Source organism: Neofelis nebulosa, chromosome 2, assembly GCF_028018385.1.
Source record: "Neofelis nebulosa isolate mNeoNeb1 chromosome 2, mNeoNeb1.pri, whole genome shotgun sequence".
NCBI classification, from domain to species: domain Eukaryota; kingdom Metazoa; phylum Chordata; class Mammalia; order Carnivora; family Felidae; genus Neofelis; species Neofelis nebulosa.
This window is the reverse complement of record NC_080783.1, coordinates 25,558,747-25,582,037: the sequence shown is the minus strand read 5'-3', so window position 1 is coordinate 25,582,037 and position 23,291 is coordinate 25,558,747. Positions and strand designations below refer to the sequence as shown.

The window sequence follows — 23,291 nt, the reverse complement described above, 5'->3', positions numbered from 1 at the left end:
AAATATGATATCACTTGTAGATAATGTGCTGGACCTCTCACCATATTCTCTTGATACTGTTCCAAAGTCCTAATTTGCTTGGTTTGGCATTTCCACAGTCTTTCCTTATCTTAGCTCTTTTAAAAATGTACTTAAATTAGTTATTTTGCTGGTTGCTTCCATATTGCTTCATTCAAAATCCAAAATGGAGTTCAGAAAGAGAACAAATAAAATTATAGCTTAAGTGCAAACTACATTTCTGAGTTTCTGTCAAGTAGACATACCCAATCCAGTGTGTCTCTTCCAGTTCAATGGATTCCCCATTGGACCACCCCTGAAAGTGTCAGTAGTTTTCATGAACCACACAGAACTGTCTCTTAGTTTCCCTTTAACTCTTTATATTCCAACTGCCTATTGAGTACTGTCATTTATGGAGAAGAAAATGTTGACGAATGTAGAGGATGTGGGGGGTACATATTCAATAGATTTACGTTACACTTGACTAATATCTCGGCCTCCCCTTCTAATTTTAAAGACTATAATATTTAAAATAATGGCCATTCCACCATATTAAAATATTTTTTTTACAATGCTGTCAATTTATAGCAACACATGAGAAACATTGATGTAAAAATATTTGCAATTAGAAAGTAAAGTCAAAATATAGGAATAAAAGTAATATAAAAGGACAGACCGAAAAAAGGAAAACAAAACCCTCCAAACATAATTACTAGCTATAACTTTGAGAGAGATCTAAAAATTATGGAAGCTGAGTTGGCCATTCTTGCTTGTCAGGATAGAAAGTATTGGAGAAAGAAACTAGATTTTCAATCTCAGTTACTATCATATGTTATAGAAAAGTTTATCCTTTTTTTTCTAATGGAAACTTTATTAGGATTTCCAAAGATACTGAAAATGTACACATCAGTTCCTGTAGATAGGAACAGATAGCATGGGTCTTTCAAGCATCTGCATTAAAAAAAAGAAAGAGAAAGAAAGAAAGAAAGAAAGAAAGAAAGAAAGAAAAAGAAAGAAAGAGAAAGAAGAAAGAAAGAAAGAAAGAAAGAAAGAAAGAAAGAAAGAAAAAGAAAGAGACAAAAAAGGGAAAAAGTTGAGAACTACCTTGACAGCAGGCAGTATTGCCTTATATTTGCTGGTCCTTCCCTAGCTGTTCCAGTCTCCTGACCAACCCATGCAGAGAAATGAAGAAACAGTGTGGTTCCTCCTGTCTTTCTCTTCCAGTTCTTCCTTCTAATGTTCAAGTTAGATGAGCACATGACTATCATTGCATCTCTATATCTTCCACTGGGAAGTGTCAAAACTACTGGCCTTGGGAATAGAAGGAAGACCATAAGAGAAAGAGAGGCGGCAGGGAAATTGGAGCGGGCTTGTCTCTATCTTAAAGCCACCGCTGAGCTTACACCACAGTGTTTCGGTGTCTGTAGGGTGGAGGAGGCAGCACGGTGCCTGGCTTCAGCGAGAACTCAGAGAGGTATTCAGGATTCTCTGCCACAATAGGCCGGATCCGTCCATTTTGTTTATAAAAATATTTTGTGCTGTACTCCTGCAGGTAGTCTGGGTGCTGAAGGGTGCTCCGGGGTGGCAGGCTGTGATTCCAGTAGTCAGGGTTGTCGAATGCTTTCTTGGCCTTTTCTGGCACAGACAGTACATTGTTCTTCAGGTACCCGGCATTTCCCAACGCGTTGGCAAAGGTGTTGAGGTACAGTGGCTCATTCACATACTCATCCTCTGCCTTGGGTGGACCGTTGGAAGCATTGTGATATTCGGGATTATCCAAAGCTTGAAGGTCTCCATTTTTTCTCCGAGAAACAAAAGGGTTTTCTTCCACAGGGTTCAGGTATTCTGATGGAATACAAAAATATCAGTTAATATCCACTTTCTGGAAAATGTTTATATAGGATGGTTAGCTTCTTGTTCCAGAACAATGAAGCCACAGATTTGTCTTCATGAATTCTCACGAAAACTATTTTGTTGATTACCTATGTTGATTGCTTGGTTGATTACTTTTGTCATATGAAAAAAGAGTAAGTGGGCCAAAACTCTTAGTGACTAAATAAGGCACCGCAGGCCAGAAGCAGAGTTCCTGTCCCCTAAATTGTTCCTTTTTTTTCCTAATTGTATTTTTATCTCCTATATATGGGGCCACTTGTTTAAAGCTTCTGTTTTCTAAAAGTCGGCATTCTTTTTGTTGGAAAACAAGACAATTTATCAGGGTTAAATAGCTTTTAAATGCGAAGAAATTGGAATTTTTAAAAGGATATTGAAAAATCAAAATGTCTATAGCTTAACTCCATGCTAAGATGAATGAAGTGAAGGAATAGCAGTTTTTAGTCTGTGTGGTTTGCTGTGATGCTCATATAAGTAAAATAGATTTGATTACAGATGTTTCATAGAAAGCCTGATGCATAGGAAAAGAAACATCTAAGGAAAAGACTCAACTGATAAAAATACCTGATGGACATCTAACATCATTAAATTGGCATGCCTTACATATGTTTAAGAATACATATGCTCAAGAATAAAGTATAATTATAACATTTACTTCCAAGTGCTGACCATCATCACAAAATAGCAAACTATTAGTTTGAATCATATGAAATGACTGTTTTGTAGGTGGAAACCAGTCACAGAGTGGCTATATTGTATGATTCCATCTAATAAATCAATATGAAATAGGAATTGACCTAGAATTTTCTTTTTAAATTTTTTTTAACGTTTATTTATTTTTGAGACAGAGAGAGACAGAGCATGAATGGGGGAGGGTCAGAGAGAGGGAGACACAGAATCTGAAACAGGCTCCAGGCTCTGAGCGGTCAGCACAGAGCCCGACGCGGGGCTCGAACTCACGGACCGTGAGATCATGACCTGAGCTGAAGTCGGACACTTAACCGACTGAGCCACCCAGGCGCCCCAGACCCAGAATTTTTTTAACGGTTGTTAACCAATACTTTTCTCTTTAAATTTAATTCCACCTCTGTGTATATAGTATACACATCTACATAGAGTAGACCCACTTTTTGTCCTCTCTTTTCACTGTATCCACAGAAATGACACTTTACCTATTCCTATTTTGGTGTTGGGCCAGGGAAAGAGCACAATTGTTGAGATGCCATCATTCTGAAACAAATTTTCTACCCTCCATACTTAGCTTGACAAGTAGAGAAAAAAAAATCATCAATTCAGGGTTATTTTTCCCTGGATACAGGACTGCTGGATATGGTTAAGTATTTAACATCCTGTGCAAGTTAAAAGATAGTAATGACTAGCCCCCAATCATATACAGAAATTAAAGGAACTAACATCATCCTCACAGCAATCCTATGAGCAAGGAAGGACAAGCTGTAGCTTTTCAGTTTTATAAACAGGAAACTGAGATTAAACGATGTATTAAGGATACAACTAGTATTGAACTAGATAGAATTCAGATCTAAAACTCCTATTGAACAATCTCATTCTACTGAACTGTTTTCATTATTGTCCCTAAAGAAGTAGGGAGAACTTTTCACTTGTTGGAATTTGAATGGTTGGAATTTGAATGGTTCTCAAAGCAACTGTCATTTTAAGAACAATGTATGTAAAAACTTACACAGGAGGCAGAATTTGATTTTCCCTACCAGATTCCTGAAAGCGGAGGAGTGTCTATACTAAAATTCTTTAGTCTCTGAGAAGCAGGCTGGAGTACAAAAATCTTTTATGGAAACTTGTATTCAGAGACAAAATCTAGGGAGGTTCTACATTGAGTCTATATTGACTGGCTTGTGTTTTCTTAGAAACTTCATGTTACTTTTCACCAATGGAATCTACTTATGTATTGTCCTGATGCAAACTTGCATACCATGCAGCTATAATTGGAGGAACAACTCTATGGTTGAGCTGAGGATCTTCCCAGAGAGTATTCTACTTTTAGGGGAATCTGCCAAATCTTCTCGAAACCTACGTGTGTGTCACTACTATCTTACATACATCTAGATAGATAAACTTTAGTAGGTTATTTACAGTTTGAACTTAGGGATCCCTTAGTTGCATTTTAAAAAAGTGAATATAACCATATAATCAGGAACATAATGGACCCTTGTAGAGAGTCTTAAAGTTTACTTGACACCAAAGACTCTAGGACACAGTAATCAGTTTTAAATAACAATCATCCATCTTCTCCTTTTGTGATGCTGTTTAACATGGAAGGAGAGTGGCTTTTTCAAAAGTGAAATGTCACTTGATTTGGATGTCTAACATTTCTACTACCAGCTCTGTAAAGTTATCACTGTACTTTGTAGAACCACAAACTGAATATTTTCAAGACATGATGGTAGACATACAAGTAAACACAGTGTCAGAACTTTAACATTTGAAATGTGTCATACGTCATACAAGAAATCATAATATTCTATAATAAACAAAGTCATTCTGATGACACAAAATTTTAAAGAATTGACCAAATATTTTATTGGTGCCATGAAAATACCAGTCTTTATGATCTCCAATATGAGTCCAATAAAGTAATGGTTGTGAAATCTTGTGATATGTTACCTCACTCAAATATTTCAATAAAGATATGTTTAGATCAGTGCTTCTCAAGCTTGATTATGTATAAAAAGTCACATAGGGATCTTGTTAAAATGCAGATTTCTATTCAGGTGGTGTCTGAGATTTTGATTTCTAAAAAATCAGAATGCAATTCTAGATGATGTAATGCTGTGGATTTGGATAGCATACTACATAGAGCAGCACCTTAGGCCTTCTCTGGGTCACAAATGTTACCCAGTCCAGTGGTTTGTCAATTTCCCTTCTATACTTTGCTTATTTGGATGGGAGTGAATTTTGAATGGCAATCATTTCTGAACATTCTGTTTGTACCTTGTTTAGGTTTATCTCGCATAGGGGTCATGTAACCTTCTTCATCCAGCTCTCCTCGTGGGCTCCGTTCTGGGGCAAACACCGTGGGGTCGGCGCTGTACCTCTGGGTGCTGCTATCCTCTGGAACGTGGGGTGCCACTGGCTTGCGTAGGGTGCCGTTGCAGCAGGAGTCATCAAAAATCTCGGCTGTGGCCCCCTGAGCAACTGGAGCTTCTGGGATTGTGCTGGTCGTGGCTCTGTACGGCACAGGCACTCCTTGCTCTGCAGCAAATCCCCCGTCTCGGTATACAAACTGGTTCTGTCAATAGGAGAGACACATTTGGATGGAAGTCAGTATTAGGAATAGTTGTAAAAAAAACAACCCAAAGGATATGAGATCTTGTCTTTTAGATAAAAGTCAGAGTGTCTTAATTGAGTTTTTTCCCTGAATGGCTAACAAGCTTGGGTTACAAACACCTAAAATTCCAATTTGGTTTTTAAAGTAAACCATGGGGAAACAATTTGGAAATAAATATTTAAATTTTACTGACCACCTAACACATGACCTAATAAAAAGTATCTCCTATTATTTCCCTACAGTTGCCAATTTTTTATATAAAATTCATATTTCGTGACAAATGGAAACACTATTGATTGTAGACAGTCGCCATTAAGAACAGAAGCACAGTGATGCCGTTTGGATGATGATATTTCCTTATTGCCTTCTCTTCTGTGGTCATTCTGACTTTGAGTCTCCAAGTACCTAACTAGAGAATCTTCATGGAGACTGACTTTTTCGCACACAACCTGTAATCATGGGGAGAATAAAAGGTAACCTTCTCAACCAGAAGCGTAATTTATGAGTCCAGGTAAATCCCTCAGGTAAAAATCAAAAGCTGCTGTTGATGCATGATATCTCAACTTTGGATTATCTCCTGAGATAAAACATATCCACAAAGCCCAGCTATATAATCTACAGCAAATTATGAACTCACTGTTGGCAAAAGCAAAATGAGGAAATTATGGAGAGACAAGAGAGAAGAAACATGATAAGCGAAGACCAAAAATACAAAAAAGATGAAGGTTGATTGTGAAATACTTACTCCTGACATGGGGGTGTAGGCAGGAGGAGGGCTGTGTCCAATTTCACTCTAATAGGAAAGAAAAATGGAATGATGGATATAATAAGAGGTAATATGAATGAAAAGAAAAAAAAAAGCCGCATGAGTTGTATGAACCAAAGAGGAAAACATGCACAACAGTGAAGTTTGCTAAATGGTAAAATTTTTATGCATCCTGACTACACGTGAGTTTATTTATGTGTTTTGAGAATATGAAATATTTTAATTCAATCCCTGAAAGAAAAAAATATACAGAAAAAGTGAAATTTTTAAATGGATTAAAAACTAAGTTGACCATGAATATTTTTCTGATTAACCCTAGAAGAAAGATAAAGACAGTAAATAATTAAATATAGTTTTAAATAAAGAACCATTTCCTTCCTTACATGTTATATGACTGAAATGGCCACATGCCACAGCATTGATTTTCCCTTGTAAAAAGAAACTTATCTAGAAGGAGATAAAATCAAATTTCAATTTTCCTTGAATAATTTTTACTATCAAGTTACATTTGTTTTTCACCATTTCAGCAAAGGGTCAACTTCTTAGTCTTTCCTTTAAAAAGGTGCATACTATCAAACCATAAGAGATTCTTAAATACAGAGAACAAACTGAGGGTTGCTAGAGGGGAGGTGGGTGGGGGGATGGGTTAAATGGGTGATAGGCATTAAGGAGGGCACTTGTTGGAATGAGCACTGGGTGTTATATGAAAGTGATGAATCACTAGCTTCTACTCCTGAAACCAATACTACAAGGTATGTTAACTAACTTGAATTTAAATAAATTAATTGAAAAACTAAAAAGGTACACCTATTTTCTCTTCAAAGAGTCTTTTTTTTTTGTAAGTTAAAAAAAAAAAAGGAAGGAAATCTTGGAAAATTAATCCCTTTCCTGGAAATATGCTTTATATATATTATTTTCATGTATTTAGAATCAGTTAAAATTAGACTTCACTTAAAAAAAAAAGGTATCTGGGGCTCCTGGGTGGCTCAGTTGGTTAAGCATCCTACTTCAGTTCAGGTTATGATCTCATGGTTGATGAGTTCGAGCCCCACATTGGACTCTGTGCTGACAGCTCAGAACCTGAAGCTTGCTTCAGATTTTGTGTCTCCCTCTCTCTCTCTGCTTCTCCCCCGTTCAGGCTCTGTCTGTCTGTCTCTCTCTCAAAAAAGAAATAAACATTAAAATAAGGGCATCTGTATTCTTATAACTTAATACTCCATCCTATGGGTTAAAAAAAGTGGATACAAGAATATGAGAAAATATTAAGGACAATATTCCTTGGGGTAAATAGAGTGGGTTATGTGAATATCAACACTGTTTCTTAATATACATATCCATTAAATACAATTTTTGAGAACCTTAGTCTACTAAGCCAGGCCCTTTTCTAGACACTGGAGATCATAAATAATGCAGGTAAAAACAACTGATGTTATGAAGCTTGCATTTTCTGCATACATGTATGAAACTTGGCTAAGTATTATTCTAGGCCAATGTTTTTACAATTTAGAGGTTCAAAAACATTCTAAGCAGAATGTGGTTCCATGGAGATTAACTGTTTAATGTAAATTAATAACAACTGGATAACACAATTTCCTATAATTAACTGGACTAATCAAGGGACAAGGTCTGAACTCCTACATTAAGGTTACATTTCAACTCTCCCCATAACTGAGTCATCTACATGATGGCATAGAAAATATTAACCTCTTTCCTTCTCTAATGACATAACTAGAAACGTATTGAAGATCATGATGTGGAAAAGTAGAGATATATTTAATATGCTATACATAGGAGGTAGTATTGTCTAGTAGACACATTGTTTTATGATTTGTTAGCTATCTTAGCCCCAGTCCCAGTTACAAGTGATGTGATAAGTCAAGAAACATCTCAGACCCTCATTTTTATCCTTGTCCTCTGTCTTACTCTTAGTGAATACAAAGTAAAATGGTATATATAAGTGAACTTTGAAAGCTCTGCACTACTAAGCAAATGAAGAGGATATAAAAAATTAAATATTCACATATGCTAAATCAGATTTTTAAAGTCAAGCAATCAAAATGCCAGAGCTACTCATCAAAGACACATTTAAAAATGTTTCCCTGTTCTCTACATCACCTTAAATACAGGTATATTTTGTTATCCTTTAGAAATGAAGCTAAATACATTTGCTCGTAAAATTTGAGAGGAATTTGCTGCCAGTGATATGCAAAACAGAGGGATGGTATGGGAAAAATACGGCAACTGCCTAGTGGAACTTTATCATATCATCAACCTTGGTCTTGTCCTATCATTCAACCCCGATTATTGAGCAAGCATTTAACGAATATGCTGGAGATACCATTAGGCACCAGGAGAGACATGACCACTGGCCTTTTGCAATTTACACTGAATGATCAAAAATTACCTGAGATTATTAGAAGAAAAGGCAAGAGTAAAATGAAACTGCGGTGACTCTATTTGAATTCTAAGATTACATATTAGAAGAAAGGTATTCCAAAATATTAGTAATTACTGCTGTTCCTTTGGCCTCTAACCTTCCAACAATTGCTGTACTGGTTCGTGTTTGACTAGAATCACAGCTTAGGAAACAGCACTGACTGCTGTCCATTTTGCATTTTATAAAACTTGAGGGATAGATGATCAAAGGAACAAGTTACAAGTCATTCTTCATCAGGAAATACTTTATTATATATATTCATTACGTGAGCTGGACTGCCTTCAATTGTAAAGATGTTGTGTTAAAAATAACTAGATCTGTTGAAGAGAGGCCATGCCATATTAGAATGCAGGCACTGTCCCTGCTTTGACAAGTCTTTCCGTCAGCAACCTGCCAAATCTATATCTGGACACACTGCCAGATACCATCACAGTAATAGGAGTGTCTTCATGCTTTTCCTAGTTTTCTGCATTAAAATGGAAAAAAAATGCTAGGCAAAGTCCCTTAAGCATTCATTGTTTTTAGGGTTACTGGCTGCTTTTTATTTTTCTGTTTTCATTTTTTTATTTGCTTTTTTTTTTTTTTTTTTCTTTTCTGTTTTCCATGATAAAAAGCACCTCATTCATTTCCCCCTGGAAGGGCAATGCAGCTACAAGGGAACATCTGTGAGGCCAATTAGCTGGGCTGGAAATGTGATATAATTGTTGTTTAAATATATTTAAATTACATGTTAATCACTATGTCATAATTTATAGGCTTTGAAAATAACTTTTTGTACTTGAGAGCCAAGCCAGATTTTACTTGTTTTTGCTGTTTTTAGTTTATAACAAGCTCTTCTCATTTCCCGCCCCTCTCCCCCCAATTCCCCACACTTCAAGAGCTGAACTTTTAATATCGGAAAGAATGACAGCTGCAAGTAAATTGGTGGAGTAAAAATTAAGATCCCCATAGTCAGAACGAGCTGGAGTGACCTTAAAGTTTTAAGCAGAACAAAGCAGTGCTCTCAGTTTAAAGGCTTTTGTTTTTTCATTGTTCCACTTTCTGCTGTCCATCAAAGCCCAGCTTTGTGGATCTTCTGGAAATACTGGGTGCATCTGTTCAATTAGCTAGTGAGGGGATTTACTGTCAGCAGGACAGAGATAGAAAGAGGTTGGTTATAAACTGGCAGGTGATAGGGAGTTTGTTTCTGGTGGGGGGATTTGTAAGGGTGATAGAGTCAAGTTTAATTTTGTGGCCCTGTCACTGGGACATTGTATGATTAACTTGGACTGAAATGCCAGAGGTTATAGGGAAGGCAAACATCAGCAAATGTATCAAATACAGTGTTAAATGCACTTTACATACATCATGTCCTGAAATTTATCTTTCATTTGAATGATAAAAATGCAAAACTTCGTCTTATTACATGCACTGTATTTCTCATATTTATTGTGTTCATTAAAACATTATATTGTTAAATATTATCCCTGGGAAATTTTAAACCAGATGGATTTCCTCTTTAATATTTTTTAAAAAATATGATACAAATCTATGTTCTTAGGAAACTAACAAAAATACATACTTAATGACTAACTTCTACCTAAATTAAACATGCATTTAGGGGTGTCTGGGTGGCTCAGTCGGTTGACCGTCCGACTTCGGCTCAGGTCATGATCTCACAACTCGTGAGTTCGAGCCCCGCATCAGGCTCTGTGCTGACAGCTCAGAGCCTGGATCCTGCTTCAGATTCTGTGCCTCCCTCTCGCTCTGCCCCAACCCGTTCACATTCTGTCTCTGTCTCTCTCAAAAATAAATAAACATTTAAAAAAAAAAAAAACATGCACTTAATGAGAGTTTTGTTTGGTTTTTTAACTTCAGATAATTGTTCCTATCAATATTAACTATAGGATTAAAGTTTCTAGGGCCAAGAAATACGCTAGATCCTTTTAACTAAAACAGAGTGTGTCTCTGTAAGATGTTACCAATTCATCAGCACTAATTTGTTACCAAAACACTTCCACATGTAACTATTAAGGATTCTCAATCTTTTTATCTTCCTTGTCACATATTCTTAACACTCTGATGGGCATTTTCACATTTTTACAGGTCAGGTAGTAGACAAATAAAATGGTTTTTGCATTATGTACGATTTCTGATGTATGGGTGTAACATATATTTTTTTAACAACTGAGTTCAACATACAGAGTTTGAGACACCTATTTAGAATCTTCATTTTTCATAAAGCTGGAATCCAGAAGAAAGCAAACAAAATGTGTCCATAGACAAAAAGCCAGTAAGAACTGAGAGAAACCAAACAAATCTAGGCAGCTGGCTCACACACACACACACACACACAGGCACACACACGTATGTCTATATAAATCACACAAAACATCTTTCGCTTATTTATGTTATGTGTTTATTGGCTAATGGACTCATCTACCTACTTGGTTTGATTCTGTGAGATGCTGCTTTTTGGATCAAGGAGTAGAAACTTCCAGTTAGAAAATAAAGTCATGGGATGTAACATACGGCATGGAGAATATAGTCAATAATACCATATTAACTTTGTAAGGTCACAGATGGTAACTACAATTTATTGTGCTGCTCATTTCACAATGTATACAAATGTCGGTCAAATCACTATATTGTACATCTGAAAATAATACATATTGTATGCCAATTATACTTCAATAAAAAAACATGGATGTTGTTATAGATATTATTTTAAAAAGTTCTATGTGTCTTTGATAATCAAGAGAAAAAGCATTGGGAACATCATGAGAAATATAAAACTACACTCCAAATTTCAGAATCAACCATAAAGCAAACTTAAATATGGGATGATTCACACTCGTTAATAAAGAAGAAGAAGAAAAAAAAGAATCACCCGGAAGAAAAAAATAAAAAAATTAAAAAAAAATTAAGTTTTTACTCTCTCACTCACAAAATAAATAAATTAGCAATAATTATATAATAAATAAAAATATATAAAACCATATAATATTAAATAGATAAACAAATAGTTAATAATAAGCCTGTGATTCAGTTGAAGGAATATTAACTTGGGCTCTTATCCTTTGTTCAGTTTTCATTAACCCTGGAACATCTTATCCCTCTTGTATGTCTCATCTACTCTATTACTGAAAAGAAATTTTAATAAAGGGAGGGTATGAGTGGAATCAGTAAATATGAATGGGAGACAATTCAGAATTTACAAAGTATAGAGGCATGGTGCCTTTTATCAACATTAATAAATCTACTCTCCTAACTCAGATCTTGAAGTCCAATTAATCACAATGTGTATTCTATTTTGTAGATGAATAAATGACTACTTTTAGGCCAATTGAGAAACAGGAAGAGAGACTATACGCCAGAGACTATTTTAGGTTTTATTTATTCTCATAACCTTTCAAGGTACATATCGTTGCTAAAAATCATGATGGCCATTTTACAGATGAGAAAACTGAGGACCAGGGAAGCTATAAGTTCCTCCCATGTACACACAATCATTCGTGGCTATCTAAATCTATTACCCTTTTATTATGCCACATGTAGAACCCCTCTCTGCCCCTGCACAGTGCTTCAACTCTTCTCTCACATGAGTTCTCATGGTTTCTTTTTCTTGTGAAAAATTAATTTCAAGGAGGACTTTGACTCACTAGCCTTAGCCATAAAATACTAATGATGCTTTACAGTACCACTCCTCCCAGCTTATTTGCATTTTAATGAACTACAAGGCCTTAAGCTGAAAAGGAAACTATAAGTAGAATGTGAAGAGCTCATAGAGGAGATGATGGATAAATAGATACAGATAGATAGATAGATAGATAGATTTAAAGATTTTCTGTGACAGCACAATTGCTTATGATTTATTATTCCTACTCCACGGCTTAGTCAATAAATTCCTCTTCCAACTTGACTAAAGGTAAGTAAACTATTATATCTCCAAGAAATAACTCCTATACTCTTTCCAAATATCCATAAAACAAGAGGATATTCCCCTTTAAAATATTCATGGCTAGATGAGTCAATAAAATGAAGCTGAAAATTCCTCATTTTGTACCTTGTTTCTTTAAGTCTTTGCTGCTGTTATATGAAAAAGTCAAAGGACATTATTAGCACAGTCAAAAAAGAAAGGGTATAAGGAAACATGATTTTACATAAGTGCCAACATTCCTTAGCTTCATTCAAGATAAACAATAAGACTTTTGTCACCCTTCTTGAGATTAGTAATCACATAGAATTTATATCTCTTTATCCTGGTGCATATTCTAAATTTTTTTGTTGGTTGTTTGGTTGGTTGGTTTCTGGCAATTTTCTTTTGCATGTCTATATTTCTTTTCAGAAGTGTGTTATGGTATTTAAACATTTCCTAGTTATCACTTAGCTTCTAGTTAACACATGCTGCTAGAAATCTAAAGAGAACTTCTATGAGGTTTCTTAAAGACCTCTTACCAGTTCATTTCAGTTAGAAAAAGTATGGATATTTTTCCTAATTTTTTAACCTATCCATAAGAACATCTGGTTCAATTGCAGTATCTACGTTTAAGAGTAAAAGTGAAATCATTAAGAGTTTACCATGTCCAAATTCTTGGGAAATCTGACTAAGTCTTCAAGAGAATCCTAAAATTGCCTCTCTGCTTGAGTGTTTCATAACCTAACATCATGAAGATTATTTAATGAAGACATCTTAGTACACAGACAATGCATTGAGGTCAGGAAACTCTGAAGACAACAATACATAGTCCGGGAACAAGTGGTCACCTGTGGGCTTCTGCCATGAAGGTTGTATTCTTGAACTTCTTGCCACTATGCCATGAGACCTTCAACAAACTCCTTAATCTACTGGGCCCCCAGTTTATTTATCTCTGAAAAGAGAAACTGGACTATGGGATAGGTAGTGAGAAAACGCACTTTTAACTGACAAATTATTTGTATATAAAATGAATATTCTGCCTTAAGCCTACACCATTGTTAAATACTGTAAAATGTGATTAACATGATAGCAAAAGCATCTTATACACTCTTCTTACTTAAATCTTTTCAAAGTATATGAAGCACCTTTTTTTTTTTTCTAAATGGAGTATTTATAAAGTATTACTTACCCTATATACAATATATGACTGCATATTCTTGGGAAACAAGACGATGTTTGGATGGTGACGAATGAAAATACAATTGTAAAATGAAGTATTATAATTTAAAATTTTCATTTTACTCATGAAACACTGATTCTCTAAGAGGTTAGGTTAATTGTCAAATCAGATGTCTGACAGTATTAGAAATAGGTTCCCAGAGTCTCCATCTAATGTACATCCCATTATACCTTACAGCCTCAAATGGCATTTAATAATGATAAAAAGTCAGGTACATTTTTAATGTTTTTCTGTAAAATACAATTTCCTTACTATAGCCAAAAGCATGAGCTTTAACCATGATGGCATTTGGTTTCAGTTGAATTACATATTGACATACTCTTACAGTGAATTTAATGGTGCTTTGATTATAAGACAGAAGTCAATTTTTCCTAATAAATAGGTTATAAGTTTATTAGACAAAAGAAATACTCTAATAGTATTAAATACTTTGATAAAAGCTATCCACACACAGATTAATTAAAAGCAGCACTTATTAAAGTAGTACTTTATTTACAATACAAATTGCCCTCCACAGAGGGAATATGTTATTTAAACATTCTAGCTATAAAAGTTATTAAAAATAAATACATATTGATTTTTGTATCTATATAAAATTTTTTTGCATTTATGCAATGAATTTTATATTTATATTGTATTCAATATTTAAATATTGTATTTATAATATATTTAATATTTTATTTAATATTTAAAAATAAATTAATAGTCACCTACATGTTTCTTTTATAATTATATTTATGCAAAATGCATATTGATTTTTATATTTATATGTGTTGATCATGTGTGTATATATATCCACATATAATAAGCTTATTAGTTGATATATTTTTACCTTAACAATGCTTATCTATAGCTATATCTACCTATAACTATTTATACGATGAGATAATGTTTGGGATTATAGAAATCATTTAAAAAATGAAGTAAAAAAATTAAGTATAGGCAGGTTTGAGAATGAGAAAAGCCAAAAACTATAAGTACTATGAATTTCAATGCCATTACTTTTGAATCTAAAATGCTATGCCTTGGCCCTGGTATCACATACTTCTGTTTGTAATATTAGTAAACACTTAAATCACAATTTTAGGCTTTGTGTGTGTCTGTGCATGTGTGTGTGTGCGTGTGCGCACAAAAGCACATGCATGTATATATGTATTCATACACACAATAAGAAAATTAATAGCCTCAAACAAAATAACAAAGGTTTATTTAACCCATTCAAACTAATACTTTTTTTTCCACAGGCTGCCAGATCATTTGTGGGCTTGTTTTGTTTTGCTTTTACTATTTTTCATATGTGCATATTATTTATCAGCAAATGAATCTTGTTAACTAACACACTATGTAGGAGAGCTCTATTTAAAAATATTTCTTGGGGCGCCTGGGTGGCGCAGTCGGTTAAGCGTCCGACTTCAGCCAGGTCACGATCTCGCGGTCCGTGAGTTCGAGCCCCGCGTCAGGCTCTGGGCTGATGGCTCGGAGCCTGGAGCCTGTTTCCGATTCTGTGTCTCCCTCTCTCTCTGCCCCTCCCCCGTTCATGCTCTGTCTCTCTCTGTCCCAAAAATAAATAAAAAAATGTTGAAAAAAAAATTAAAAAAAAAAAATATTTCTTTAGTGGTTGTTTGGAGTTTTCTTTTACTTGCAAATAATGATGCAATAGTGAAATATTCTATATTTCAATCTCCTCCTTAGCAATAATTCAAGCTCTGGAAATTTTATCACATATTTAAAATAACAGTAACAATATTTTGAGCAATCTATGTGTGCAAATGTAAAAAAAAAACCAAAAAACTAGGGCGTAGTTGTGTACTGAGAGATTGAAAGCAATATTACAGGAAATAGAATTACAAATTTTGTAAATCTAACGTTGGCATGTAGATTTTATTTAGTATCTTAAAAGATAAGTGTTGGTAATAAGCAAACAATTTAACAAAATACAGATAAGGCTTACAGTGCGGACCAGGTTGGAAATATCTTCAGTCACGCTAGTATGTGCAAACTGTTTACTAGATAAAAAGTGAATTTGTAACAATGGCTGATTCATCCAACTACTGCTCTTTAAGCTACCAGTGTGGCAACAGCTGTTGCTGTGAGTAAAAAGACTTTGAACGGTCCACCTGGAATTATGACAGCTGGTTCATGAGAGCTGATCTGAATAATGTACTGTGGATACTCGGGTACAGCTACTGACAGAGCAAACAGCACATGGCTGTCCCATCAGCCCAGAGCAAACACCAGTTACATTTCGCAGAAACAGGATGGTATTTACAACTGATCTGAGCCAAAATGAATATCAGATTGAAGGTAGCACCCCAGGAGAAAAAAGCTTTCCCCAAGAGCTACTTGTTGATTGTAGTCTAAGCAGTTTTACCATTCTCAGAAATCCTTCAAATTTGATTTTGCTGCATATAAAAAGGGAGAAGGAAATATACAAAGAACTCCTGCACCTATTTGGGAACCACATTGGAATTTCCTAAAAATAAAAAAAAAAAATGACCACAGTACTTCTTAGTTTCCCATTTACACTTTTTGCTGCCAAAGTCAACTTAAATTAGCCAGGACCATGGCCATAATAATTTTCTTTGAAATTCTAAAAAGGCTGACACTTTAATAAAATATATATGTGTGTATATACACACATATATATTTATATACATATATACATATATATTTATATACATATATATTTATATACATATATACATAAATATATATACATATGTGTATATAAATATATATATATGTATGAAGAAGTCAAAATATATAATAAGCCTGAAATAAGAGAATCTAACTTAAATCTTACATGGATGCCAGAGATCACCCAATCACACTTGATTTTCAGCTATGGTAATAGGGATGACCAGCGATCTTCCTCAAGGTCACACAGCTAGTTACTAACAAACCAAAATCCATAGGCCTAATTAGGAAATACGTTTATGATTTATTATGGGTAGAAAAAACTCTACTTGGTGTCCTTTGAATATGTCTGCCTGAGGAAGGGGAAACATAGGTGAAACTCTATAGCAGGTGAGGTCTGATCTCAAAGTTTCCTCACCATAGTTGACTTCTTAGTTTCTGCCCCAGGATCATTTACTCCTCCCCAACAGACTCCAGGGCCCACAGATTCCTGCCCTGATTCTGCTGGAAATGAGACTATATCTATATCCTCCCCCTACGGAAAGTGTACCATTCTGAGTCAGTAACTCCCACCCTGAAACATCCTCTCTTATATACACTCTCATTCTTTCCTCGGGAATTTGTCAGTAACTAATGCAGAGGGCATCTCTTTATTCTGAATAATGTGGGGGAATTTTCTCAAATTAGTGCTAGTAGATGATAATGGCCCTGCCTCAGGTAACACTGAACTATTGAATACCAACCCTCAGCATGCAATGAACCACTGGCCTGATGTCTCTACTGGAACATTCCATGGCATTTCAAATGTCACTTTTTCAAAACTGAAATGAACATCTCTTTTCCTCACACTGAACCTAACTCTCTTATCTTTCTTGGCTTACTGGATAGTATCAACAATTTACCTACTTGTGCAAGTCAGATATCTTAGTATCATCTTTAACTTCTATGTCTCATTCTTCATGTTTAAGCATCTTTAAGCATATTTAACTCATCTCCTGGATCTTAGTCCTTCCCTTCACCCCAGTCTAATATTCACAATTCATTTCCCTACTTAAAAAAACCTGCAAGATCCTTTGTTGCCTCAGGCCAAACCAAATCTCAATTTCTTGTGGCATTGAAGACTTTTGGTAGCTATTGTCCTTGCCAGTTTCTCCAGACTCACCTCTGCAGTTTCTCCTCACAAGCCTCGAGGCAAAAATATTACAGCACTTCCTTTGAGGGTCCACTCTCTCCCTCACCTCTGGGCCTCTATTCAAACTCTAATCATTTCCTCAATGCTCTCTCTAGCTTCTTTGACTTGACTACATGTTAACCCCATGAGAAATTATCATTTCCCTGATCATGTTTAATTATTGATTAAAAAATTCACTAAGCACTTATCACATTCCTTATATGGACGATTTATCACTGTATTCTAGTTGTTTATTTACTTCCTTAGTATGCCTTCTTCCATAAACTGTAAGGCTATTGAGAAGAGGACTTCCTCTAATACTCACTGTATCCTTGATGCTTAACACAGGCCAAGGGCATGGACTAACTGAATGTTCAGTAAAAGGTGTACCGGATCAAAGGATGGATAGATAGAAAGGTATATTAAACCCACAGACAGAGTGGCTCTATTAATGAGAATCTCAGGGACTGCAGCCAGCCAGCAAGATACGTTTTAAAGAATGTGGGATTTTAGCATTCCTCAAATTATATATTATACATATCCCAGCCTATAGATACTTACAGTGAGTCCTAAATTGAAATTAAACCTCAATATAGTTATCTGAATATTATTTCTCATCTAATACATTCATTCTTCTTATCAATCAGCTGCTATTTCTGGAAGCATTGTTTAAAATCTTACTTTTAATGGCAAAACAAAACAAAACATGTCTTCTGGTAAACACCGAACGGTTCCAAATGCAACACACATTTCACATGTAGTTATAAAACTTCAGGATTCTAGCTCTAGTATGACAACACTCTCATGAGACATCTATGTATTTCCTAATGCTTTGGAGGTCTAGCAAACTCAGGCTTCAGCTTTATCCCTGAAGATATACATTGTTAATTAAGAACAATAGGAAAGACATACCTGTGAATAAATTGCCGTCAGGAAGATGGAAAATGCAGTTTTGCCTTGTAAAGTCAAACACAAATCCTTACCAGTACCTTTTAAGTGGTACATGTCACCCACCTGTATTTCTACACTGTGGTGCAAACCCAGACACCCACAGGGAAGGGTCATTTTAAATTTTTCAAAAAGCATTTTTAGGATAATTATGACTCAGTAGTATAGAAAATCAAAGTTATAAGTAAATGAAATTTTACACCAAAGTTACAGAGTGTGTGTCTCAAGAAGGGAAGAAGCTGTGTAGGAAGAGAGCACTTGAGGCAAAAGCACTGCCATTCTACGACTCTGCTACCATAGGTAAGTTTTCTTAAGGCCTTAGTGTCCTCATCTGTAAAATGGGAACAATAATGTCTGTCCCGCCTGCTTTATGAGTTTTACAGGTGTGTGTCAATGTTAAATATCTCTCAATAAAGTAACATAATATATAGGAGCACCTGGGTGGCTCAGTCGGTTAAGTGTCCGACTTTGGCTCAGGTCATGATCTTGGGGTTTGTGGGTTCCAGCCCCATGTTGGACTCTGTGCTGAACAACTCAGAGTCTGGAGCCTGCTTCAAATCCTGTGTCTCCCTTTCTGTCTGTGCTCCCCTGCTCGCTCACTCTCTCTCTCTCAAATAAATAAATATTAGAACTTTTTTTAAAAACGTAACATAATACACACACACACACACACACACACACATACACGTATATATGTGTGTGTGTGTGTGTGTGTGTGTGTGTGTGTGTGAGATTTGGTACTTTTTTTCTACTAAATTAAAGATAATGCAGCTAAATCCTGAATTGTCCAAGTATCACTCACACAAAACCACACTAAATACTTCAAATCAGCCCATGTTTCTTGCATACCAGAATAAAAATAATCATAAAAATAATCATAAAGCTACATATGTATCTGTGTGAAACAAGAGCCTGTTTTTGCAAATTTGGTATCACGTATTTCAATTGAAGTAACTGTCAAAAATGATTGGTGTTACTTAAGTAAATAAAATGGTAGGAAATTATTTACAGGTTTCCTTTGAATGTATATTGATTAATATATCATTTAAAGCCATTAAAAAATATTACTTTGAAAATTAAAAATGATGTTTTTCTCAATGCAGCAGTAAATCAAAACAAGATCCCATGGAACTCTTCCTCCTCCACTTAGTCACAGAAAGGTGCATATTAAATGTCCAATGATAAATTCCTTAACCACTCAAATAAACTAATGGAGTGATCTAACAGTGGTGATTATGATAAACTGAAATAAAATTGTCATTACTTTTGTTTTCTTTAGATGATGGGGGTGAGAAAGTCAATGAAACACAAACATTAGAAATTCACATCTCTGCAGAGTATGTGTTGGCCTTGATTTTCTTGAATCACTTCTACTGAACACTTGAATGCATCCAGACAGACTCCTAATAAGATATGTCTCAGAATTCATGCCGAGGCATTGTCAACAGGCCAAGAAGTCCTCAGTGCTGAACTGCGCTTAGATTGATTTTTTTTCTTCCCTGTGATTGTTGATCTTTCCAGGGAAAGCTGAGGCATTAAGAGAGGCACCTGGTAATGCAGGGAATGTCTGAACTCTTGTACTTTGGTGGAGAGACAATTCCTGTGTGTCCCCCTCTTTAATACATTAAGCATTTTATAGATTTTTAAAAGCATACTAAACATCTTTAAGAAAGACACATCTTGGAAAGAAAGTAGCTAAGTTACAGAAAATTGCTAAGATTTACAACTTGAAATAATTTGATAAATGACTTGGGAGTTGGGAAAAATAAAAAGGTTGAACTTTCCCACATATTATATACCCTGGGCTTTCTCCCAAGGACTACCAACAAACCAAAAAAGTACTAGACAGGTAAGAAAAGCTCCTGGTATAGTTCCCAGTCCCCTACGTCCTTTATTACACTAGCACAATTATTATTTATCATTTGGAAAGGAAGATATTAAGCCAACATGCAGTTGTGTTTTGACAAAATAAAATATTAATGGTTGATCTTACAAATAAAATCATAAAGGAGAGGAAGGTTGTCTTTCTTGCTGTAAGGCTTAAATGGCAGGCACCTCCAGGCTCTCTTCAGAATCTTTAACGTTTTTACTACTTACAAATTATCCAAGAGTTTTAGAAACTGTTTCTAATTTATCTGTGTCATCTTTTAGGAAAACAAACTCCTTAAATATGTAAGAAACCAGTTATGTTAGTATCTCACCTCTCTTCTTCGTCTCCAATTTACATATTTGAATATTAAAAGGGTACCTAGCAGATACTCAGATTTTGCCAAAAACAGTAAGTGAGAAGAAATTTTGATTGTTCCTAAGACCGATCTCTTAATGCTTACTGAAAAGTAGGTAATCAAAAGCTCAGGTGAGAAAAATTAAAAGTAATATTAGCACTCTGACAGAACTTCTAGGATTTTCATTCAGCCTGTTACCATACAAAAGCATACTGGATGTCAATTATGCAGGAGAAGATATTTCCAGGAGAGCTAGACATAAGCTCAGGTTGTGAATTATTTGCTTTGAAATACCTTCATATTCTTCTGCTTGTAAATTCTGGTCAAGAGAAGAGCAAAGGCAAGTAGCAAGCACATCCTAAGCATATGGTCAGGTGAACATTCATAAAATGTTTATCAGCCCACAAATAAAATTTTTAAAAATGCTGGACCATCCTCCTCCAGGAGGGAGGAAAGAAGCACAATAAATAAAGAGTTCTTTGTTACTACATTAAATTTCCAGGGCCAACACCATCCATCTTGAGTTTCTAAATACCAGAAGCCCCAAAGGAAGCTTTCACTAACATGCTCTTTAAGCCAAGAATACATTCATTCCTGGCAGCCATTACTCTTGCATGGTTTCTCACCTTCTCTGCCCAGAATGAATTCACTTTAAAATGATAAAGCTTAAAGCTTTGTATAGCCCCTTCCAAGGCCAGAGTCCGTCATCGGTTCACATGGTTTTGGAATTTGGTAAGTTCTGAAAAAGTAAGATTTTTATTTTTGCATTCTTTTCCTTAAAGAGGCTCCACCCCTACTCCCAAGGATGTGTCTGGCTCCACATAACCTTGATGCTTTACCCTCACTTTACTAAGAATGTTCTTTAAGTTTATTCCTTATCAAAAATCTGGTATTCATGAGCAATCAGAAGGCTGCACATCCTTAGAACGTCCTTTCCAGTAAAGAATGTTCATTCCATGATTCAACTCAGGCATCAGAGCCAGGGTTGATGGTGGAACCCTACAAGGTTCCAGATCATAGCTTTTCAAAATTCATTCAAACCCCTTTTCTTTTTGAGGTTCATACTGAATGACTATTCAACAGGTCCTGATCCTTGTGATTTTCTGCAGCCTTTGCAGGCACTTTCCAACACCCAGACTGTTCATTGGTATCGTTCTAATTGTTCCGTGATATCTGACTCATACTTAATTCTTTCACCATGAATTCCACTGAATATATAATTTTTTGAGCTTCCTCCTTGCCTGTGACCTCAATCTCAATTTTACTACCACACAGCTATATCATAAAAACAGGAAAAACTCCCATTACAGATTTTTAAAAAATATATTTCTCTGACCATAGCCTTGTATTCATTCACTTTGGTGATTCCCTTTTTCTGATTCAATCAGATCTTCTGACGTTTTATTTTTTGTGCTCTTTAATTGCTTGACACGTTATTTTATCAGCATGAACTCTGAAGTAAGCTAGATATTGGTTTGAATCCTGTGCCACTTACTAGCTCTGTCATAAGCTACTCAATTTCTCTGAGTCCCAGTTTCCTTAGCCTAAAATGGAGAAAAGATGTTCCTTCTTTTGTTAGTATTTTTTAATATGTGAATGATTATTAAGAAAGAACCTATATCGCATTCAGTTTATAGTAAGTAAGTAATGATATATAATTAGGTAGATGATAGATTAAGAAAAAAAATAACTTGTACCACATGGTTAATTACTTAACTGACCCTCAATATAACCTTTAGTGCCTTAAGTTTCCATATTATTTTGGTGCAGCTGCCCTACCAGGTCTCAACTCTTGATATTTCACACATTTTTTCTCTCCCTTGTGCCTAGTTCTCTTGGTGAGACTGAACAATCAAGGAGAATGGTGCCTCTAAAAAGCCATGTTTTCTACCTTTGGGAGTCCTCAGATTTATTGGCTCCTTATTAGTCTGTGTTCACATGCCTCACCACTACATTTATTTTTGAGAGAGAGACAGAGTGCCAGCGGTGGAGGGGCAGAGAGAGAGGGAGACACAGAATCTGAAATAGGCTCCAGGCTCTGAACTGTCAGCACAGAGCCTGACATGGGACTTGAACCCATGAACTGTGAGATCATGACCTAAGCCAAAGTCTGACGCTTAACCTACTAAGCCACCCAGGTGCCCGTAGACAATCTTTTTAAGCTCCCTAACCTGTCTTTGTTCTCCTCCGTCTCTGACAACCTTGCTTTCCATATAATAGAGAGAATAGAATCTAAATGGCTTTATGTTGATTGTCAGTTTACTCTAAAAATTAGAATACAGTGGAACACTTGTTACTATTTTTTTATTACAACTTGTCTGAATATCCCTTGGGAGACAACTAACTGACTTTGTAAAAAATTATCAAAGAATGTTGGTGAAATGTTTGGAGTAGAAAGTAAGTCAACCAAGAGCTGAGCACCAAGGCTTCAGATAAAAGAGGAAAAATTATACTACACAACACAGAAAGAAAATGATGGAGACCCAGATTAATCTGAGAGAAAACAGAGCTAAAAGAGGTGAAGAGGAGAGAAAATGGTAAGACAACAGAAGACTTTTCTCTAGATGTGAGCCTTGCCCACCTGTCTGTCTTCCATCAAATCGACCAACATCACAAAGTCTTGGTGAAAATTACTTTTGCTGTTGGGAAAAAGAAAGAAGGGATTACGTGAAGTATGAAGGAACTTGCTCCTACTGAAGGCACCATTTTCTCTCTGAGCTCACATTCTGCCTCCTTTCTTTCCTTCACATGGAAGAATTTTTCAAAGAAATTCCCACT

At 35.5% G+C, this 23,291-nt stretch overlaps 1 protein-coding gene across 6 annotated transcripts in view; it reads right to left on the bottom strand.

The window, feature by feature from the left end:
- Window positions 1–1,053: 1,053 nt before the first annotated feature.
- ERBB4 (erb-b2 receptor tyrosine kinase 4) overlaps window positions 1,054–23,291 on the bottom strand; it is a 1,148,410-nt gene continuing 1,126,172 nt past the window's right edge. For 2 of the 6 annotated variants that reach the window (XM_058706154.1, XM_058706141.1), the window contains exons 26-28: window positions 5,937–5,984; window positions 4,855–5,152; window positions 1,055–1,842 (exon numbers count right to left, since the gene is read on the bottom strand). In XM_058706154.1, coding sequence (XP_058562137.1) covers window positions 1,397–1,842; window positions 4,855–5,152; window positions 5,937–5,984 — 792 coding nt within the window. In that variant the 3' untranslated portion in view covers window positions 1,055–1,396. Of the gene's footprint in view, window positions 1,843–4,854; window positions 5,153–5,936; window positions 5,985–23,291 lie in introns of all 6 variants that reach the window. The other 4 variants (XM_058706171.1, XM_058706163.1, XM_058706132.1 and 1 more) reach the window with 3 other exon arrangements.